The following is an 18,283-nucleotide window of genomic DNA, read 5'->3' as shown; positions in this document are numbered from 1 at the left end:
GAGAGTAATGAGCAGAACTAAAACCAGGCCAGAGAGGATTCTGCTGACCCACAGTCGTCTCCTAGCACTTTTGCGTCTCCGTTCCAACTGCATGTTTTTGTAATAACAATGTCTCCTGTAAAAAAACAAAAAAACAAAACACTAACCAATGACTTTTTCCAGAGAGGAAGTCTTTAGTTTTTTTTTAGTTCATCTCCGTAGCAAAAACAAAACGCACAACAGGGTTTATAGGGCCGCAAAAAAAGCGGTAAATCATTGCGTGATTTCTGCGCTAAGGAAGCAAGTCGTCCTAAACCGTTTAGGATGCAGACATAGGCTAGGGGGGAGGAGCTAGCGTCCAAAATGGTACTAGGCCATACTGTAACCTGACCACGAGCCTATAATGCATCTTTCACATGGTACTTTTTTTTAATGGATTTTTTTCATGAAATAGAATCAGTTATTTGGCCTTTTGCGTGTCCTGTCTATGGTAGTCTTTCACACACATCTACAGTATGGGGCATAAGGTCATTTATACATGTAGCTTCTACCATGTTTACATTTCTTGGAACATTTTTGAGATTGTCCATCAGCTGTTGTCATCCAGCTCTAGATGTTGGATGTGTGTGCCTGCCACTCTCAGTAAGATGCCAGTCCACTGATTAAAAAAGCCTGTTTGAACATGTTTGAGATCTCTTTCCTATATGCAATATGATGTGATGACAATGGAATTTAATGCAAAGCACCAAACATCTGCGTTGGTGTGTCCGCCATTTCACTCGGTCAGAGAGAGGGACACTGCGTGGAAGGACATGACTGGGAATCATTACAAATGCAACGGTGTGCTTCAAGATCCCTCTTTGAGGACAGACCACCCTCACCGACCCACCGGTCTTTTGTAGCCCAGCATCTGGAACCAGAGATAAGAGGACGACGGAATGTTCACGCCCCCGAATCTCATTGGTCGCGTGTCTCTTGTACTTCCATGACCCCAAACCCTCAGCTTAACCAGTCGCGTTTTGTTGCCTAAACGCACAACAGCAGTGACGCACGATCAGTGAAATTAGTTCGGGTAAACATTCCGTCAACATCCTAGGCAAGAGAAAATCTAGCATAAAGGGACAGTGCAACTTGTAGCTTTGTGTGTAGTTACGTGGAATGGCCAGAAGAGGGAGTGAATGGCTGTTCAGTCTCTAGCTTTCCAGACACAGACGATAACATCCTTGAGGAAGTGGACCGCCAAGGCACCGAAGGAGAATAGATTAACAGAGACACACACACACATACATCATGCGAAATCCCTCAAATCGGTTAATTTACATGTGAATTAGAGCAAGACTTATTGGACACGACCCAGCAGCACGTTAAGAAGGATGAGAAATTATAATTGCTGGTGTTCACAGACCATGCTAAAACAGTGATCTCATTTCCTGGTAATGCACCTTTCTGGGCAGCGTTTGGCATCTGATGGAGCATATGGTTACCTCCTGTTCACTTAACCTAATATGATCATGTATTATGTACTGCCCTGCCCATCTCGTGGCTGCACAGCTGACTATAACTGACTATCTTTCAGTTTGAGCTCTGCTGTGTGTGTGTGTGTGTGCGTGTGCATATGTGCTTGTGTGCACAGCTTGACAGTAATAATTGTTTTATATCAAATGAAATATGACTTGCACACACAGCACAAATGAAGATATCCGGATTCATGATGTGTGTGTGTGTGTTCACCCCATAATGGTGTGATGAACAGTGTGAAGTCATTATTTACTACACTGTGAGTCTTATACAACCAGGAGTTTCAATGGAAGGTGTGGTCTATTGTAAATGGCATTTTGATGTCAGGGCCCAGGGGATGCGCTAGCAGCCATTCTCTACAGATGTGTGCCAGTGTGTCAAAGGTAGCTGTGTGTGTATGTGTGGGTGTGGTTGCTAGTGTGTGCTGTTTGTTATTAAATCTGCTAACATGTCCATGGCAATGTGTCTGATACTACTCTTCCATTCTTTCCTCACCTTTGAGTGTGTGTGCGTATGCGTGCATTTGTGTGCGTGCGTGTGTGTGTGGGCCTTCTGTGGTCGTTTGCTTAATGCCATCGGCTGCTTACGCAGCTGTCCCTGCGGCGTGGCCTGTGTTTAAGCGGTGTTTTGGCAGAGGACCATCAGACCACACTGAGAGACAGACAAACAGACCGCATTGAGAGACAGACAAACAGGTGGCAGTGGAAAAATTTCCCTTGGCACAACAGTCCTGCTGGAGCCATTGGTACGGGCTTTAATACAAAGACTGATACTGAACCACACCCGTGTTAGACAACAGTGAGTGGGACAGGAAGCAACCAGCCTTAATGGATTTAATTATGATCCAATGACATATCTGGGCGGTGGTTAAAAGCACAGTTTGTGTGGGATATACCAAACTTTGGTAGGGTTAGGGTGAGGGCCTGGCTTTCCTGCTTTGGCATAGGGGCCCCACAGGCGATCGGAAAGGCTGACAGGCCCCAGTTGGAACACTTGCCAGAGCCCTGTGAATAGCTGGAGGGGAAAGAGGTCAGACAGACGGACAGGATGACTCATCCACTTCCACACACACTCTAATGAGGCGCAGGGCGAGGGATGGACACACACACAAGGATACTGGTATTTATGCACACTCACACACACAAGGATACTGGTATTTATGCACACTCACACACACATACACACACACAAGGATACAGGTACTTATGCACACCCACTCTCTGTCTCTCTCTCTCACACACACACACACACTTATACAAGGATACAGGTATTTATGCACATTCACACACACTCATACAAGGCTACAAGCACTTATGCACACACACACACTTTGAATGGGCATAATTTGTGTCTACATTTCCCACTCAGACAAGACTGAGTTGATGTCTCCTGCTGCTGCCTCCTCCTCCTCCTCCCTTCCTCTGGCACTGAGTCGGGTTTTTCTTTGCCCAAGACTTCTTCTCTTTCAGTTCTGCCTTTTGTTTCTTCCCTCTATACCTCATCTGTCTTCATGTTCAGTAACAGACAAACTAGTTGATGTCAGATTGATATGCTCATTCAGACTCCCTCTCTCCCTTTTTTTTCTGTCAATCCTATAGCCTTTGTATGTTTTCCTGCTTTTCATTGATTCATTTTGTAAGGCCAGCAGATGCAGCTGAAGGCGGAGAAAAAGACCGACTCTTCCATTGAGGGTATCAAGAAAACCTGCAGCAAAGAGACTGTATTCTCTTCATAAGCTCCATTTGCAGATGTAGCTTACTTGTCGTGTTAATACGAAAAGTCCTTCTACATACTCATGTGCACATAATCACATTGCCCGAAAACAGCTTTCAGATTATTTGAATGATTAAAAACCACACGTTCTCTCTGTTTAACGGGCCTAGTCTCAAGCCTGCAGTTGGGTTCACCGCGGTTTACTGATGTCATGGCGTGTAGTAGCCTGCTTTTCAAATTCAAACATTAACCACGCAGCTGGATTTTGGAACTTGGTACAGAGGACGGGGGTGGAGAAGAGGGCGCGGGCCGCCGTTAAGAAAGAAGAGGGGCGGTGACATCATTTGCTACTTTGAATAAACCACGGCTCGTGTTTTTGATTGGACCATGACTGTGAAAGACTGCTTTTTTTGACCACGTTTCTCCTTCAATTTCACCCCCGCGCGTTAATGCGGTCACTCCCCCCGATTCGATTCCCATCCTCGGCTCCAGAAGTAGCGTCTGTCCGCCCGTCGTCCATAGAACGTGACTGGAGACCTCGGGGGCCGCCCACTCTATGATAGTTTCTTGCGAAGCCTGGCACAAAAGGTGCTCTTTTTTTTGTCTATTCCCCGTGTCGTCTGAATTGATATTTATTTGGTGTGCATCTACGCAGCGAGTCTTCGGGAAAAGGAGGGCAGTCCCTCAAGAATCTGCGAAACGTGCCTCGACATTCTGACGGTAAGAATGTGTTCGCCTACGTTGTAGCAGTGGTAGCAAACGATTCACTCAACTTGGTTTGTTACAGGGTAGGCTACTTTTGCCTTCAAACCGCATATTGTATTGTAATGTACGGTGTTGTATGTATATTTGAGTTTATATTCCAGTAGTGGTTACATTTAATCCATACAGCATTGTGAAGCATTGCATTCTTCCAATTGTTATCGAATGCCACTATCTTACTGATTGACCAGTTTTTGGAATGGTAGGGCGGTGGTTAATGTTAGCATGTGGCTTCCTTTCCCTTCCCAAATGGTGTAGGCTAGTGACATTCACCAGAACGCATGGGACGAGGAAGGAAATTGTGGTTTGTGTCTGAGCAGGAAAGACTACATCATATTCAGTCAATTGGTATGTCTTAACAACATGGTTGAACGCCAAACTTCCCCCTTCTTCGTCTCTCTGCTGCGCGCAGTCACACGTCTATTGTTCTACGAGCGAGACGCGAGAGGGCCCGATGCTACTGCGAGGCTGGGTCTCATTCACCGTGGGCCTACGTGATAATGTCCTGGGATTTGGGCTTGAAGCGCTTAGCCCCCTCTGATCGAGCCGTGCTATAAGTTTTACAGAAACTGTGTTGGGAGGGTGTGGAGTCTGTTTCCCCAATCGATGAATCAATTGTTATTAATGAGCTCCCAGCCTCACGCAGGGCAGTTTCTTTTGTTGGTGTCATTTTAGTAGCGTATAGGCAATCAATAGCACCTGGAGATGTATTGTTATCTTATCTATTTCGTTAAGAAATCTGGCCTAGTTTATTTAGATTAGGGGCGACGTGTTGTAGGCAACCAATAACGTGCATCTGTTCGTAATCGGGAGTGTCCAGTCCGGTTGCACTCACAGGTCTGGAGACGTCGAGATTCCTGTTCGCCCGAGATTCGCATCTCGCGATCCTGTTTTCATTCTCACACCTCCACATGGAGTGATAGCGCCCACGGTGGCAGCAGACTTGGCAGGGAAGTGCGGGTCGAGTGCTGGATCTAGCGGCAGACCGCAACGTGTGCAGATCCCAGCGATTAGGGCCTATCTGTCAACCTGATTTTGTCCAAATAGGGATTACATAACCGGTAGATTTTGAACTGGCGCAGCCTTTCGACCAGCCAGTCCAAACATGAGATCCTCAACTGTTGAGCTAGACCAGTTGATCAAAGGTCCTCTCACTTAACCCATGCGATTTTTGATTCTGACTGCCAAGTGATAAGTCATTGAGCAGTGCTGTGGAAGGTAATTAAAAATATCGATCGACACCAACACTCTTGGGTGGTAGATGTTTGATCAGTTACAGGGTGGTAGATGTTTGATCAGTTACAGGGTATCGTGTGATTAGGATAGTCAGACGGTATGGCCTATAAACCCCTGGTACAGGAGTTCACTGAGTTGATGCAAAGGACAAACTGTACCTTGTCTGAACACAGTGGTGCTGTGGCTCTCGATCGTGGCAGCGCTCCATTAGTGATGTTTCAGTTCAGTTTGTCGTTTCACACCGGGCGTCAGCCAACTGAGGCGTTACCCATGCAGGGGTGTGTATGTGTGAGACCCCCCTCCGAGTGAGACCACCCGCCTCTCTCGTTCTCTGCCCCACTGCCACTTCTCAGGCTCGGTGTGAGTTTTCACTGAGGTTGTCACCACCGCCGTGGTGTGAACCCCTCGCACAGTCTCCAAACAGCCCTGCCTCGACGATGGCCAGCCCCGCCGAATATAGATCCAGCCACTTCCCCTGTCCACACCTCCACTTCCTACTCCCCCCTCCCGAAACCCGGCGCACACCCCAGATAGCGAGGGCTGAGTTTGGGATCATTCAAGCCCGACTGACCTCCAGTCCACCAGGGCTACTTTTTCGGCCCGTGTCTTGTACTTAACCACGGAATGTACTGTAAAACACAGTGTTCTAGTTCACTTCAAAGAGGTTCCTCTCCCAGAAGCCTCAGCAGTTGTCCGTTTCAGATGTGACTGTCGGTGAAATACAGGTGGTGGGCGTCGATGTCGTTGTTTTGCAGAGTATATCATGACCCAGCGCTTTAAAATGGACGCCGTTAGGAAAAGTGAGCGTCAGTTGACTCTCTTCATGGGACTCACCAGGGCCTTCAGATGTTCCCTGGAATACCTTCAGCTAATTCGGCTAAAAGATAACTCATGTAGCCATGGCGTCATCAACAGACTAGAAAGACAGACTGTCTATACAAAGCATTCTATTCAAATCGGACCAAAAACGTCTGAGCGCTGAGGCCATAAAATACCACAGGACCAGCTTTGTTGGACAAGCAAAGCGAACCGAAAAACATTTCTGTTCTGGTCAGCATTTTCAGAAACCATCGCCGAATCCCTCCGCCCCCCCCTCACCATTTCCACAAAGAAAAGTGTGGGTTTCGAATGACAACTTTAATGGCGGCTAATGCGCCCCCATTTGCTGCGGTCCCTGGTAACGCCAGCGCATGCGAAGGCACCCGCGCAACAGCTGGGGAGATTATTGCGGACGTCGAAGGTCGCCGGGTTCAAATCCATTTTCTTCGCATCCCCCACATAGCGATCAGATGAAGCACTTAGCAGCCGCCCACTGTTAAAATGCACGCACCCTGCCTAGCTATCCTCACCCCTACCCTATCGGCGACCATTAAATCCCCCCCCCCCCCCCCATCTCTCATCTCTGTGTAGCATATGATACAATGTCGGGACTCTGCGCTCTCCATCTGTTGTCATGGCGTTCCTAGTCTTACTGCGTATTTCATCATTCCTGCACGCCGGGGTTCTTTCCAGTTTGGCAGTTGTTGCTTTTGGCCCGCCCACCGGACAGTGTGGTCATGGTGTTGTAGGCCCGCTGTAGCTCTTGTCACTGGCGTTCTGTCTCTCTCTCTCTCTCCTCTCTCTCTCTCTCTCTCCTCTCTCTCCTCTCTCCCTCCCTCTCCAGCGTTAAGGATGAAGCAATGGACTCTGCTTTTAAACAGCCTGCGGTCGGCTTCTCGTGCTCTTGAGGACAGCAATTATCGAAAGTGACGTTCTGTGCATTCGGGGGTCTGTTTTTTTTTTTCCCCCCGGTCATCTGGTGTCCCTACAAACCTTTCAACGCCACGCCGAAGTAGCCTGGTTATATAGCTCTATTTTGACTAATATATCCAAGCTGTTCCAGTACCCATATCCAGCCGTCTGCCTCATACCAGCCCCTTTTATATAATTCATTTTGATCTACTTAGTTGGTGACCCAACGGTCTGATAAGGTCAACCGGAGCACCTAGAGGTCAGGGTTTGTGGCGTCTGTTTGTGCCGGGGGTCAGTTACGCATATCCTGTTTTTTTCCATTATTGGCTCTGACTCTTTCTGTCCATGAGTAAGCCGGAGCTCCGCTCTCGTGTGTGTGTTGTGTGTGTGTGTGTGTGTGTGTGTGTGGAGAGAGGGAAGGATCAGTGTCCATCTGGTCTGGCCTCACGCTGCCCAGTCAAAGCCCCGGTAACTGATCAGGCCCTACAGGCACTCGATTGCAGTATTGACTTTCTGCCCACGTACCGAAGAGGTGCGGCCTCAGCCCGTCACCCCGGTGTCGCCCATCCCTCCATCATCCCCCACTCATCCGTCCACCGCCTGGCTGTCATCCAGTTCATCCCTTCATCCCTCCTGTCATCCATACTCTTTCAGTGTCTTTCCTCATCCCTCAGTGTCTGGTGTCCCTGGTCCTCCACTGGTGTTTTGGTTTTTGGGGCAGAGCCCCCCCCCCCTCCTCCGTCGTGCCAGCTGCTCCCCCCCCCCCCTGTCCTCTGGCTCCTGCCTAATCCCTGCCCCCATCCACCCCATTACCCCGGAGGGGGGGGGGGGGGGTTGGTGTGACAATAGGACCTGACCGTCCCCCCTTCATCCTCAAATTACCCCGTTACCACCAACATACAACGGGCCCGCTGGTTCCGGCCCACACTGCGGGTTTGAAGCCAGTCCCAGTATGGGACTGATAGTTCCAATCTCTCTCTCTCTCTCTCTCTCTCTCTCTCTCTCCCAGTAGCATTTTGGCTAGTTAGCCGTACACCCCCACTCCCCTTCCCATTAGGGTAGTGGCTGGATAGTGTGTCCGCTTGTCTTGTAGCACGCGTTGGCGCCTGCTTGTCCCATGTCTCGTTTTATTGAGCCACCACTTAGCGCACCCTCCACGTTCCCCTGTGGAATTGATTGATTAGCATTAGCACACGCTTAGCGTCCATTCCAATCTCCTAATGAATAGTTTAACGCGGCTAAGCCCGGGCTCCTTGTTCCTCAGTGCTATATGTGGACTACGCTAGCTTAGCGTTTGTAGGGTTTTAGCGTAGCATTTTAGCACTTATCTTGCCTGTCTAGGGCTTTTCGGTACCGTCCTTGGCGTTAGCCGCGGCGGCCATGTTTCACACACGTCTTTGCGTTGATTGCCTCACTGTGTGTTGTTTAGTGTGCGTACGTTGGAACAAGCAGTCAGAGATCCTACTGGATTAACGTCATTCTTTGTCTAGAGATAACAAGCTCTGTCGGGCCGTGCACAGATTGAACCACATGGGTGACCCGACCCGCCCCCCCCCCCCCCCCCTCCCCCCTCCAAGCCCAGCTACGGGGAAGTGCACGGGGGAGGGGGTGGTATTTGGGACGCCTGGTGGGATGGCGCATCCATGTTTTTGTTTACGGACTGCACCACAACAAAGTCTGTGGGCTTGAAGGTTTTTTGTTTACAAATTAGTCACAGCACATTGATTTGATGTCCAGGATCCATTTTCTCTTAATTAACCACAACAAGTTGGCGTGTCAAGCCTACAGCCAGCGGGTCGGCCACTTTTAAAACTGCTGCGTGTCACAAAAACAAGACCGGTCTTTTCTCTCAACGGGCTCATATTCCCACGGAGTAAAACTCCATTCCCTGTGACCTTCCATTTCCCGGCGGTTCCGGTCAAAAGCTGGCCCCTCCGTGAGAAGAGTCTCTCCTGAGAAGAGTCTCTCCCTCCGTGAGAATAGTCTCTCCTGAGAAGAGTCCCACGGAGGATCAGCCCCCTGGCCCCGCCCTCAGGTCACCCTGAAAGGCCCGCCGCCACAGAGCGTCAGCGGGAAGGCGCTGGCGCGTAGCCCTGGTTGTTGTTGTTGTTGTTGTTGTCAGACACCGCGGACTGTGAGAGCGAATGCCCGCCCCCCTCTCACCTCGGGCCCACGAGGTCGCGCTGCGCTGGAATGCGACCGTTGCGATCAGAGGCCTTTGGGATTTACACAAATCAAATCAAACTTTATTTGTACAGCACATTTCATACACAGAGGCAACACAATGCGCTTCACAGAGAGCAATGGCGGGGGGTTTTCCTGCATAGAGGATTTTTTGGCGCCCAAAAAATTTAGAATAAAAATAGCAATTCAAGTCCTCTCCAAATGTGTTTGATAGCTTGTTTCAAGTGCAGCCTATCCCTCTTTCTTGCATTGTCCATGGTTTGGACCGCTAGTAATCAAGATCAGCAAAGAATATAGGCCTATATATGCTGGGATTATTTTTTTTTTTTTTAAGTAAAAGGTGTGCATATCCCCCCCCCCCCCTTCCCCCCCCCAAAGACCCATTGAATCCAGGAAAAACCCTGAATGGGGGGGGGGGGGGGGGTGATATCATATCACTTAAACAAGTCAAAAGTAGTATTTCGAAGACCTTGGCTAATTTCTAGGAAAGCTGATGATGCCAGGAGGAGCATGGCGACCCCCGCTGCCCTCGCTGCTTTCTGCTCCCAACAGGACGGCTAATCTGACCAGTCGCCGCGCTCCGTCAGCTTCCTGCTCAAGGCCTCTGGACTTTTATCTCCCGTCCTTCACAGTGGGTCTTTTATATTGGTTTTCATGAAGCCAGACAGCAGGATACTTGTGTGTGTGAGAGCATTTCAACTAGTCCGTAGACTGAAGCGGCTATTGAGCTGGGGCTCTAACAGAGCCCAGTATTGAGACCTCATACACTCAGCTGAGCCCCTTCTGTCATCATCACACTCTGAGTAATGACACTGACTCTGTGTGTGTGTGGTGTGTGTGTGTGCGCGCGCGCGCGCAATTTCATCGGGAGATTGGATCCTTCTCTGCCGATGCAGAAGAAACGGCAACACTACCTTGTATGGTCAGAGGCAGCAACTGGCTTATGCTCCCACACACACACACACACAAACACACACACACACACCTCACGCCATCCTCTACTCTTTCATCCACCCCGTCTCTTCCTCCTCTCTGCAGCTCATTCACCAACCTCATTCTCCCTCCCTCCCTCTCTCCCTCTCTCCCTCCCTTCCTCTCCCTCTCTCTCCCTCTCTCTCCTCCCTCCCTCCCATTCTCCCATTCTCTCTTCCTCTCTTAGTCTTTGTCATTACACATTAACAGGCCAGAAGGCTAAGCTAGCTAGTCCAGTTATTCTGGCTTTCTCTTCACGCCTGCTCCTCCTCCTCCTGCTCTCCCAGGCCTGTGATGAGGAAGTAGCCCGGTGAAGAATGTCCTTTGATGGCTGAACGGCTGCCAGCTGCCTGCCAGGGCGTCGCTGCTCAGGTCTTCCGTGTCGTGTTTACGCCGCTCACTCTGAGTGCGTTGTTGTTGTTGTTGTTGTTGAACTGGACCGCCGTGCGCCCCCCAGCTCTACGTCCGGCGTGGGAAACCCCCATCCTTCCCAGTGCCGGTCGACCCCCCCCCCCCCCCCCCCCCCGCTCTCTTCTCCTCGCAAGCTCTAACCTCCTCTTCTCTCTCTCTCTCTCTCCCCCTCTCTCTCACTCCCTCTCTCTTGATCCCCCCCCCCCCACACACACACACACACTCTGATGCACACTGTGAGAATGGGGCCTGTGTTTCCTGTGCTCTAAACCCCTCCGCCTCTAAGACCTGTTGATGGGGAGCCTGCCACCCTCCCCTCTCTCTTTCTCTCTCTCAGACTCTCTCTCTCTCTCTGTCTATTAATGAATACACAGACGCCGCGCTTGTCAAATGCCCAATGCTCTGTTCTAGCAGTCTGACACACACACACACACACACACACGGAGGGGTCGACAGCAGGGCGGGCGGGCAGCTCAGAGGGTCCGGTGTCAGAGGGTCCGGTGTCAGAGGGTCCAGTGTCAGAGGGTCCAGTGTCGGCTCTCTGTCTGAAACCAGACTGTCTCGTCCCCTGGCATCGATAGCCAGCAGGAGATGACGCAACGGCCTCTCGGTAGAGGAGAGGAATGGAAAGAATGCAGGAAGCTGGGGGACTGGCCGTGAACGAACTCACTCACACACACACACACACACACACACACACACACACACCATTCTCACCGTTACGGACGCGCGCCCTCTCCTTTCCCTCGCATACTTGGTCGATCTCACACTCACTCTCACACTCACACACTCACTGGAAACACACCCTTCCTCTGACAGCTGTTTACAGAGCGCCCCGAGGAGCCCGGGGCCGAGCAGGAATGTGGCCGAACCCGAGAGTTCGGGGTGGCTCTCCGCTCTGAAGACGCCCTGAGCTCCTCCATGCGTCCCCGGCTGCACCCCCCCACCCCCCCCCCCTCCAAGGAGAGCCTCCCACACCCCACACAGCAGAGTTCATCGCTGAATGGCGCCCTATATACACACGCCCTGCTTTTGGTGTACACTATAGACACGCAGACAGACAGGCGCAGACAGACAGGTGCAGACAGACAGGCGCAGACAGACACACACTACATGTCACCCGTGGTGGTGACATCTTACGTGACGGGACATAAAGTTGGCATCGGTAGCATCCCCCCCCCCCCCCCCCCCCCAAACCCTGTCTGTCCCCGTCGTCCCCAGACTGGCTCTGACAGCTAAATCCCCCCCCCACCCCCCCCGTCTCTGTCTCTCTCTCTGTGTCTGTCTCTCTCTCTGTCTGTCTGTCTCTCTCTCTCTCTGTGTGTCTCTCTCTCTCTCTCTCTCTCTCTCTCTCTCTCTCTCTCTCTGTGTCTCTCTCTCTCTCTCTCTCTCCGTGTGTCTCTCTCTCTGTCTCTCTCTCTCTCTCCGTGTGTCTCTCTCTCTGTCTCTCTCTCTCTCTCTCTCTCTCTGTGTGTGTTTGGTTTTTAATGGAGGTATTAAAAGCCTCGCCGCTCCGCTGAACTGACGCGCTGCCGCCCAGAGGAAGGCAGGCGGACGTCGTTAAAACGCCCGGGAGGGAGGGAGGGCGACGAAACGAGAGGTGCTCTGGGACAGGGATGGAGGGACAGGGGTGGAGAGAAGCGGGCCAGATCAAAGCACACGTTTTCCTCAGATAAAAAACAAAAACTAAACGTGCAACCTTCGAGGAAAGACAGAGTCCCCCCCCCCCCCCTCCGTCTAGACAGCCTCCCCCTCGCCTGCGTTAACAAACACGCATTAATTCACAACTCCTGCCTGAGGGAGTTTCCTACAGCAGGGTCTTCTACGGCAGGGTCTCTCCTACAGCAGGGTCTTCTACGGCAGGGTCTCTCCTACAGCAGGGTGTCCTACGGCAGGGTCTCCTACGGCAGGGTCTCTCCTACGGCAGGGTCTCCTACGGCAGGGTGTCTCCTACGGCAGGGTCTCTCCTACGGCAGGGTCTCTCCTACGGCAGGGTCTCTCCTACGGCAGGGTCTCTTCTACGGCAGGGTCTCTCCTACGGCAGGGTCTCTCCTACGGCAGGGTCTCAGGGTCTCTCCTACAGCAGGGTGTCTCCTACGGCAGGGTCTCTCCTACGGCAGGGTCTCTCCTACGGCAGGGTCTCCTACGGCAGGGTCTCTCCTACGGCAGGGTCTCCTACGGCAGGGTCTCTCCTACGGCAGGGTCTCTCCTACGGCAGGGTCTCTCCTACGGCAGGGTCTCTTCTACGGCAGGGTCTCCACTACAGTAGAGTCTCCTACGGCAGGGTCTCTCCTACGGCAGGGTCTCTCCTACGGCAGGGTCTCTCCTACGGCAGGGTCTCTCCTACGGCAGGGTCTCTTCTACGGCAGGGTCTCTTCTACGGCAGGGTCTCCTACGGCAGGGTCTCTCCTACGGCAGGGTCTCTCCTACGGCAGGTGCGGTGGACTGCGGGGGTAGCCTTCCCAGAACAGCGCGGACGCGTCGCAGACTCCCAACACGGCGTGTTGTTGCCGGGGGGGTGTTGAGCTACTTGTGACGTTAGCCGCGGCGCTAGCTAGCTGGGAGGGACTCGCGCGGCGGCAGCCTGAATATGGTTTCAGCCCCCCTTTTGAGCTTGATTTGTTATGCAAATGAAGGGCTTAGGAGAGAGAGAGGGACACAATAGCTCCTGTGTCATCAAAATGCATGAGGCTCACTGAGTCATCTGAGTTCGGCAGGTTTGTGAGACCTTCCTGATCTCGCCAACTCACTTTGGTTTGCTCTCCGCAGATCAGTCCGGACCCCCCCTACCCCTCACCCCCCCTTCTAGAACGATTTCAGTGGGCGGGAGTACTTGCCTTGACTTGCCTTCAGCCAATCGGCGTAACAAAACATTTGCCAAAATCCAGTCAGAAGAACGGCGAAAACGACTTTTCCACCGAGAAACTCAGCCAGTGCATTCTCTTGTTCTTGTTTAATTTAGTATTCCTCCAAGAACTGCACTTAGGGCTGTGCTTTATTCTACTAATATTATTATTAACGAAACCATTAGCCTACTATTTTGCCAAGGGCCTGTAATGTACCCAACCAGGGGCTTGCGTCCCCACTAGGGGGCGGAAGAACAGCAGTTCGGACGCCCCGTCGGGTGGCAGCGTTGGCGCCAGCGGTCTGTCCGGCGGGGGAATGCGACCCAGCCTGCGCTCGGTTAAGCCCCCCGGTCTTAGTGACCGGGGCGACGAGACCAGGAGCTGACCCACTGCAGGGGCCAGAGAATCCCTTTTATCCTGCCCACACACACGGGCACGGCGGTGGATTAATCCCCCCCCCCTCCACACTGTCTGGATCTGCCCGGTTGGCGGGCTGACTCGACGGCAACGTCTCGGTGGCCGAAACGCGTCGTCCAGTCAACGCACAGCTAGACCGTTTGTCGGGGGTAGAGGCGGAGCTTGTTTCGGGGCGCTGTCCTCTCCTGCAGGCGCTCTCCGTCTCCCTGTGAGGTTGAGAGAGGGGAAGAAACGGAGCCTGCTAGCTTGAGACTGCTAGAGCGAGGAGGAGGGGGAGCTGGAGGAGCAGGGGGAGGAGGAGGAGGGGGGACCGTTTGTTTATCCTCTTCGGTTGAATTACAGGTCAGACCCGCCGCTCGCTAGGAGCGAGAGATTAGGGGGTTTGGGAAAGGTGTGTGTGAGATTAGGGGGTTTGGGGAAGGTGTGTGTTTGGGGGTAGGGGCGCGTGTGTAATCTTGTTAACGGGGCCGAACCCACCTAGCTCGTCCGTCAGGCCACCACACCGCGTGTCGGTTTGCGCTCCCATTGATCAGCTTGACAGGTGAGCAAAGTTCACCCCAGCTATGCGCCGCCACGCAACGGGTCCGTTGAAAAAGACCTCCTTTGTGAGCGGGGAAATGTGTGAGGGGAAAAAAAGGTGTGGACACGAGGAGGTTGGAACAGAGGGCAGCGCCGTGCTATCTCTCCAGCGTTAATGAGTAGCAAACTAAACCCCGACGAGCCCCAACGAGGTGCTTGTTGGGACTCTAGAGGTATTGAGACTGAACAAGTACCGCATGGTTAAGAAGATGGACAGTGTGGTTGAAGGACAGTGTGGTTGAAGGACAGATGGACAGTGTGGTTGAAGGACAGTGTGGTTGAAGGACAGTGTGGTTGAAGGACAGATGGACAGTGTGGTTGAAGGACAGTGTGGTTGATGGACAGTGTGGTTGGTGGACAGTGTGGTTGGTGGACAGTGTGGTTGAAGGACAGTGTGGTTGAAGGACAGTGTGGTTGGTGGACAGTGTGGTTGAAGGACGGTGTGGTTGAAGGACGGTGTGGTTGAAGAAAGGTGTGGTTGAAGGAGGGTGTGGTTGAAGGACAGATGGACAGTGTGGATGAAGGACAGTGTGGTTGGTGGACAGTGTGGTTGGTGGACGGTGTGGTTGATGGACGGTGTGGTTGATGGACGGTGTGGTTGATGGACGGTGTGGTTGATGGACGGTGTGGTTGATGGACGGTGTGGTTGATGGACGGTGTGGTTGAAGGACGGTGTGGTTGATGGACAGTGTGGTTGATGGACAGTGTGGTTGAAGGACAGTGTGGTTGGTGGACAGTGTGGTTGATGGACAGTGTGGTTGAAGGACAGTGTGGTTGAAGGACAGTGTGGTTGATGGACGGTGTGGTTGATGGACAGTGTGGTTGATGGACAGTGTGGTTGAAGGACAGTGTGGTTGGTGGACAGTGTGGTTGATGGACAGTGTGGTTGAAGGACAGTGTGGTTGAAGGACAGTGTGGTTGATGGACGGTGTGGTTGATGGACAGTGTGGTTGAAGGACGGTGTGGTTGATGGACAGTGTGGTTGATGGACAGTGTGGTTGAAGGACAGTGTGGTTGGTGGACAGTGTGGTTGATGGACAGTGTGGTTGAAGGACAGTGTGGTTGATGGACGTCTCAAGTCAGCCGCTGCTAAAGATGGTCTTGGTCCAGACCAGTCCTGCTGGCTGCAGAGCTGTGGTCTGCTCTGCTGAAATGTCCTCTGGGCTCTCCTCCCTCTCCTGATATTATTATTATTATTCTCTCTCTCTCTGTCTCTGTCTCTCTCTCTGTCTCTCCCCGTCTCTTGTCTCTCTAGAACTTACCCTTTTACTTTCTCTTGTCTCTGAGCCTACTTCTCTCACTTTACCTTCTTTTACACTCATTCTTTTATCTCTCTGTCTCTGTCTCTCTCTGTCTCTCTCTCTCTCTCTCTCTCTCCCTCCCTCAGGCCAAGCCTCTCTCTCTCTCCTAGTTGTTGGAGCCACTCTCAGGCGGTGCTGCCCAGACCATCTGTGCGACTGTGGACTGGGAACCGATCTTACCGGGAGGGGGGCAGGGGGGGGGGGTGGGGGGGTCAAATGGTTTAGGGAAGAAAGAAAGGAAGGGAAGATGCTGAAGAGAAAGATCCCACTGTGCCCAGGAAGAGAGAGAGAGGACAGACAGACGGACAGAAGCAGAGTGTTGAGGCCATGTTTGGTTTGGGAAGGGGGCCTTCCAGGACTGGAGGGAGGGCCTTCTGGAAGGTCACGGAGTCCCCGAGCTGTATACATACAACCCATACTCACCCCCCCCCCCCCCCCACAGAAGAGTGGAGTCAAGTGTTCCTCTTCCACAGCTCCGGCCACAAACTTTCACTTTGTTTCTCCTCCGCGTTGCCCAGTTTTTCCATTACTGCATCATAATTGCCCATTCAGGCCCGCGGGGAGAATGGATCTTGCGCCGTTAATCCCCGGCTGTCCTCATCAGCATCTGGACTTCACAGGGAAACGGAATCGCTCGCAAATGGCGCATGTGGATCTGGTTTTCCGCCCGCGTGTGTGTGTGTGTCATGAAATGGTATTGCGTGGCCTCACGTCCCAGAACTCCAAAGCCACAGGCTTTTTCCCGTCGATCACACGGCAAAGATCTGGAGCGCATTCGTCTTCCTGCATGTTACTTATTTCACGTCGTACGCTTTCACTCAGTAGGACTCGGTCGACCACGGCGTTGTTGTTTCTTCATCTACTGTATAGTCCACCACAAATCAGTCCCTTTCTTAAGCAACTCTGTTACTGTAAATGATGGGGACTTTCCCCCCCCCAAGAAACGGATCGTAAATTTTGGCGCCTCGAGCTGCTCACTTCCTGTTTTTCCGAACCTCGCCTCCCAAATTCCTCGGAGGCCCCCTTTTCCATAAAAGGCTTTTCCTTCGGCGCTCGTCTGCATGGTTTTTAAATACTACCAGTCCCTAAGAGTTCCTGTATCGCATGTGGTATTGTGATAAACATATCTCCGATATACAAGAATGCCATTTATCTCACCCCGTCATGAAGCTCGAAGCCAAATGTTTATATTTTTGTGCCTTCTGTGTTTTTCAGATCGGTTCTGTTGACAGGAGAACATAACACCGTTCTGGGTTCTGCGTGTGTGTGTTTGGGAGCAAGAAGCCGCGCCTTAGGGAATGAAACCGGATGGGGTTGCCATGGCTACCATGGAGCCCACAGAAGCGCTAGGAGACGGGGCCTCGGCGGCGACGGCGGCGGAGGAGGAGTTACCCCAGCAAGCCCCGCCCCCGACACAACCAGAGGAGCGGGAAACCACGCAGCAGCAGCAGCCCGAAAACCCCCCCACAGCGCCCCCTGCACGCAAGGAGGCTAACGGCAAGGCGGCGGACCCCAAAGCCAAGCCCAGAGGCGTCGCCGCCACCAAGGCGCGGCCCGGCGCCGCCGCCGGCACCAGGGCCCCCGGGGCGACGGGACCCGGCGCGCGCCCCGGCGGCGCCGCCGCCCAGAGCCGCATGGTGAACGGCGTCAAGCCCGCGGCCGACGGCGCGGCCAAGAAAACGGCGCCCGACAAGAAGAAAATGACCACCGCGGGCCCAGGAGCGGCGACGGCGGCTCTGGCTAAGAGGCCGGTGGGCGGGGCTGGGGCCGCCGCGTCCCCCGCAAGGACGCAGACCAAGGTCGCCGACAGGAAGCCCATCGGAGCCGCCAGGCCCGCCTCCGCCGCCGCAGCGTCCAACGGTACCAAAGGGCCCGCGGGGACCACCGGCACGCCTTCCAAGAGACCGCCGGCTGGACCGGTTAACGGGACCAGGCCCAAAACCACAGGTGAGGGGGGGGCGGGGGGCGCCGTTAATGCCCGGCGTTTGCCGTTGGCATCGTCGAGCTCAACTATTGATACGCTGTGTTATTAGAGGTGCGTTTTTACACCTCCATTACTTTCCTCCCTTCCCCCAAACTCCCTCTCTCTCTCCCTCCGTTCAAACTCGCTCTTCTCTGCCTCCAGCCCCCAGGCCGACGTTGTCCGCCGCCCCCAAGCCCGCCGCCCCCAAGCCCGCCGCCACCGCCGCCGCCAAAACCGATAGGACAGCCGTCCCCAAGACAACCAGGTAAGCCAGCCCCAATCGCCGAGCCACGGTACCGGGCCCCGGGGCGAAGCCCGTATACGGTCGAACGGAGACGCCCCCCCGGTCCGCTTCGCTAGGCCACCGCCGACCCAGATCGGGGAGCTCTCACGCGACCCACCCTCCCCGCAGAACGGATGATTTGCGGATGACTCGTCTAGCTCACCGCCCCGCGGGGGAGCTCCCCCGATGAAAAGCGGCCATTGTGGCGTCTCTCCCCGGACCGCCAACCGGGGTCGGGTTTCGGGCGTTTTGAGTCACGCTAACAGAAATAACCCGAGACACAAGAGGCCATTCTCTCTCCCGCGCCCCCCTCTGTTGCTGGAGGGCGCTGTGGGGGTGGGGGTGGGGGGCCAGAGTCATGGGGGTCTTTTATTGGAACCTTTCCCCT

At 53.3% G+C, this 18,283-nt stretch overlaps 2 protein-coding genes across 2 annotated transcripts in view; both read left to right on the top strand.

Moving 5' to 3' along the window:
• The window catches only part of mcoln1a (mucolipin TRP cation channel 1a), a 14,584-nt gene extending 13,976 nt beyond the window's left edge, over nucleotides 1–608 (top strand). Inside the window, exon 14 of the mRNA XM_084440836.1 lies at nucleotides 1–608. This exon is cut by the window's left edge and continues 1,302 nt beyond it. The gene's annotated coding sequence lies outside the window, so the exon portion shown is untranslated.
• Nucleotides 609–3,686: 3,078 nt separating this feature from the next.
• Nucleotides 3,687–18,283, top strand: part of prr36a (proline rich 36a) — a 30,760-nt gene continuing 16,163 nt past the window's right edge. Inside the window, exons 1-3 of the mRNA XM_084441437.1 lie at nucleotides 3,687–3,930; nucleotides 16,865–17,596; nucleotides 17,775–17,877. Coding sequence (XP_084297563.1) covers nucleotides 16,948–17,596; nucleotides 17,775–17,877 — 752 coding nt within the window. The 5' untranslated portion in view covers nucleotides 3,687–3,930; nucleotides 16,865–16,947. The remainder of the gene's footprint in view (nucleotides 3,931–16,864; nucleotides 17,597–17,774; nucleotides 17,878–18,283) is intronic.

The sequence above is a fragment of the Borostomias antarcticus genome (genome assembly GCF_949987555.1).
Source record: "Borostomias antarcticus genome assembly, chromosome: 7".
Taxonomy (NCBI): domain Eukaryota; kingdom Metazoa; phylum Chordata; class Actinopteri; order Stomiiformes; family Stomiidae; genus Borostomias; species Borostomias antarcticus.
The sequence above is the reverse complement of the archived record's forward strand: the minus strand, read 5'-3'. Positions and strand labels throughout refer to the sequence as shown.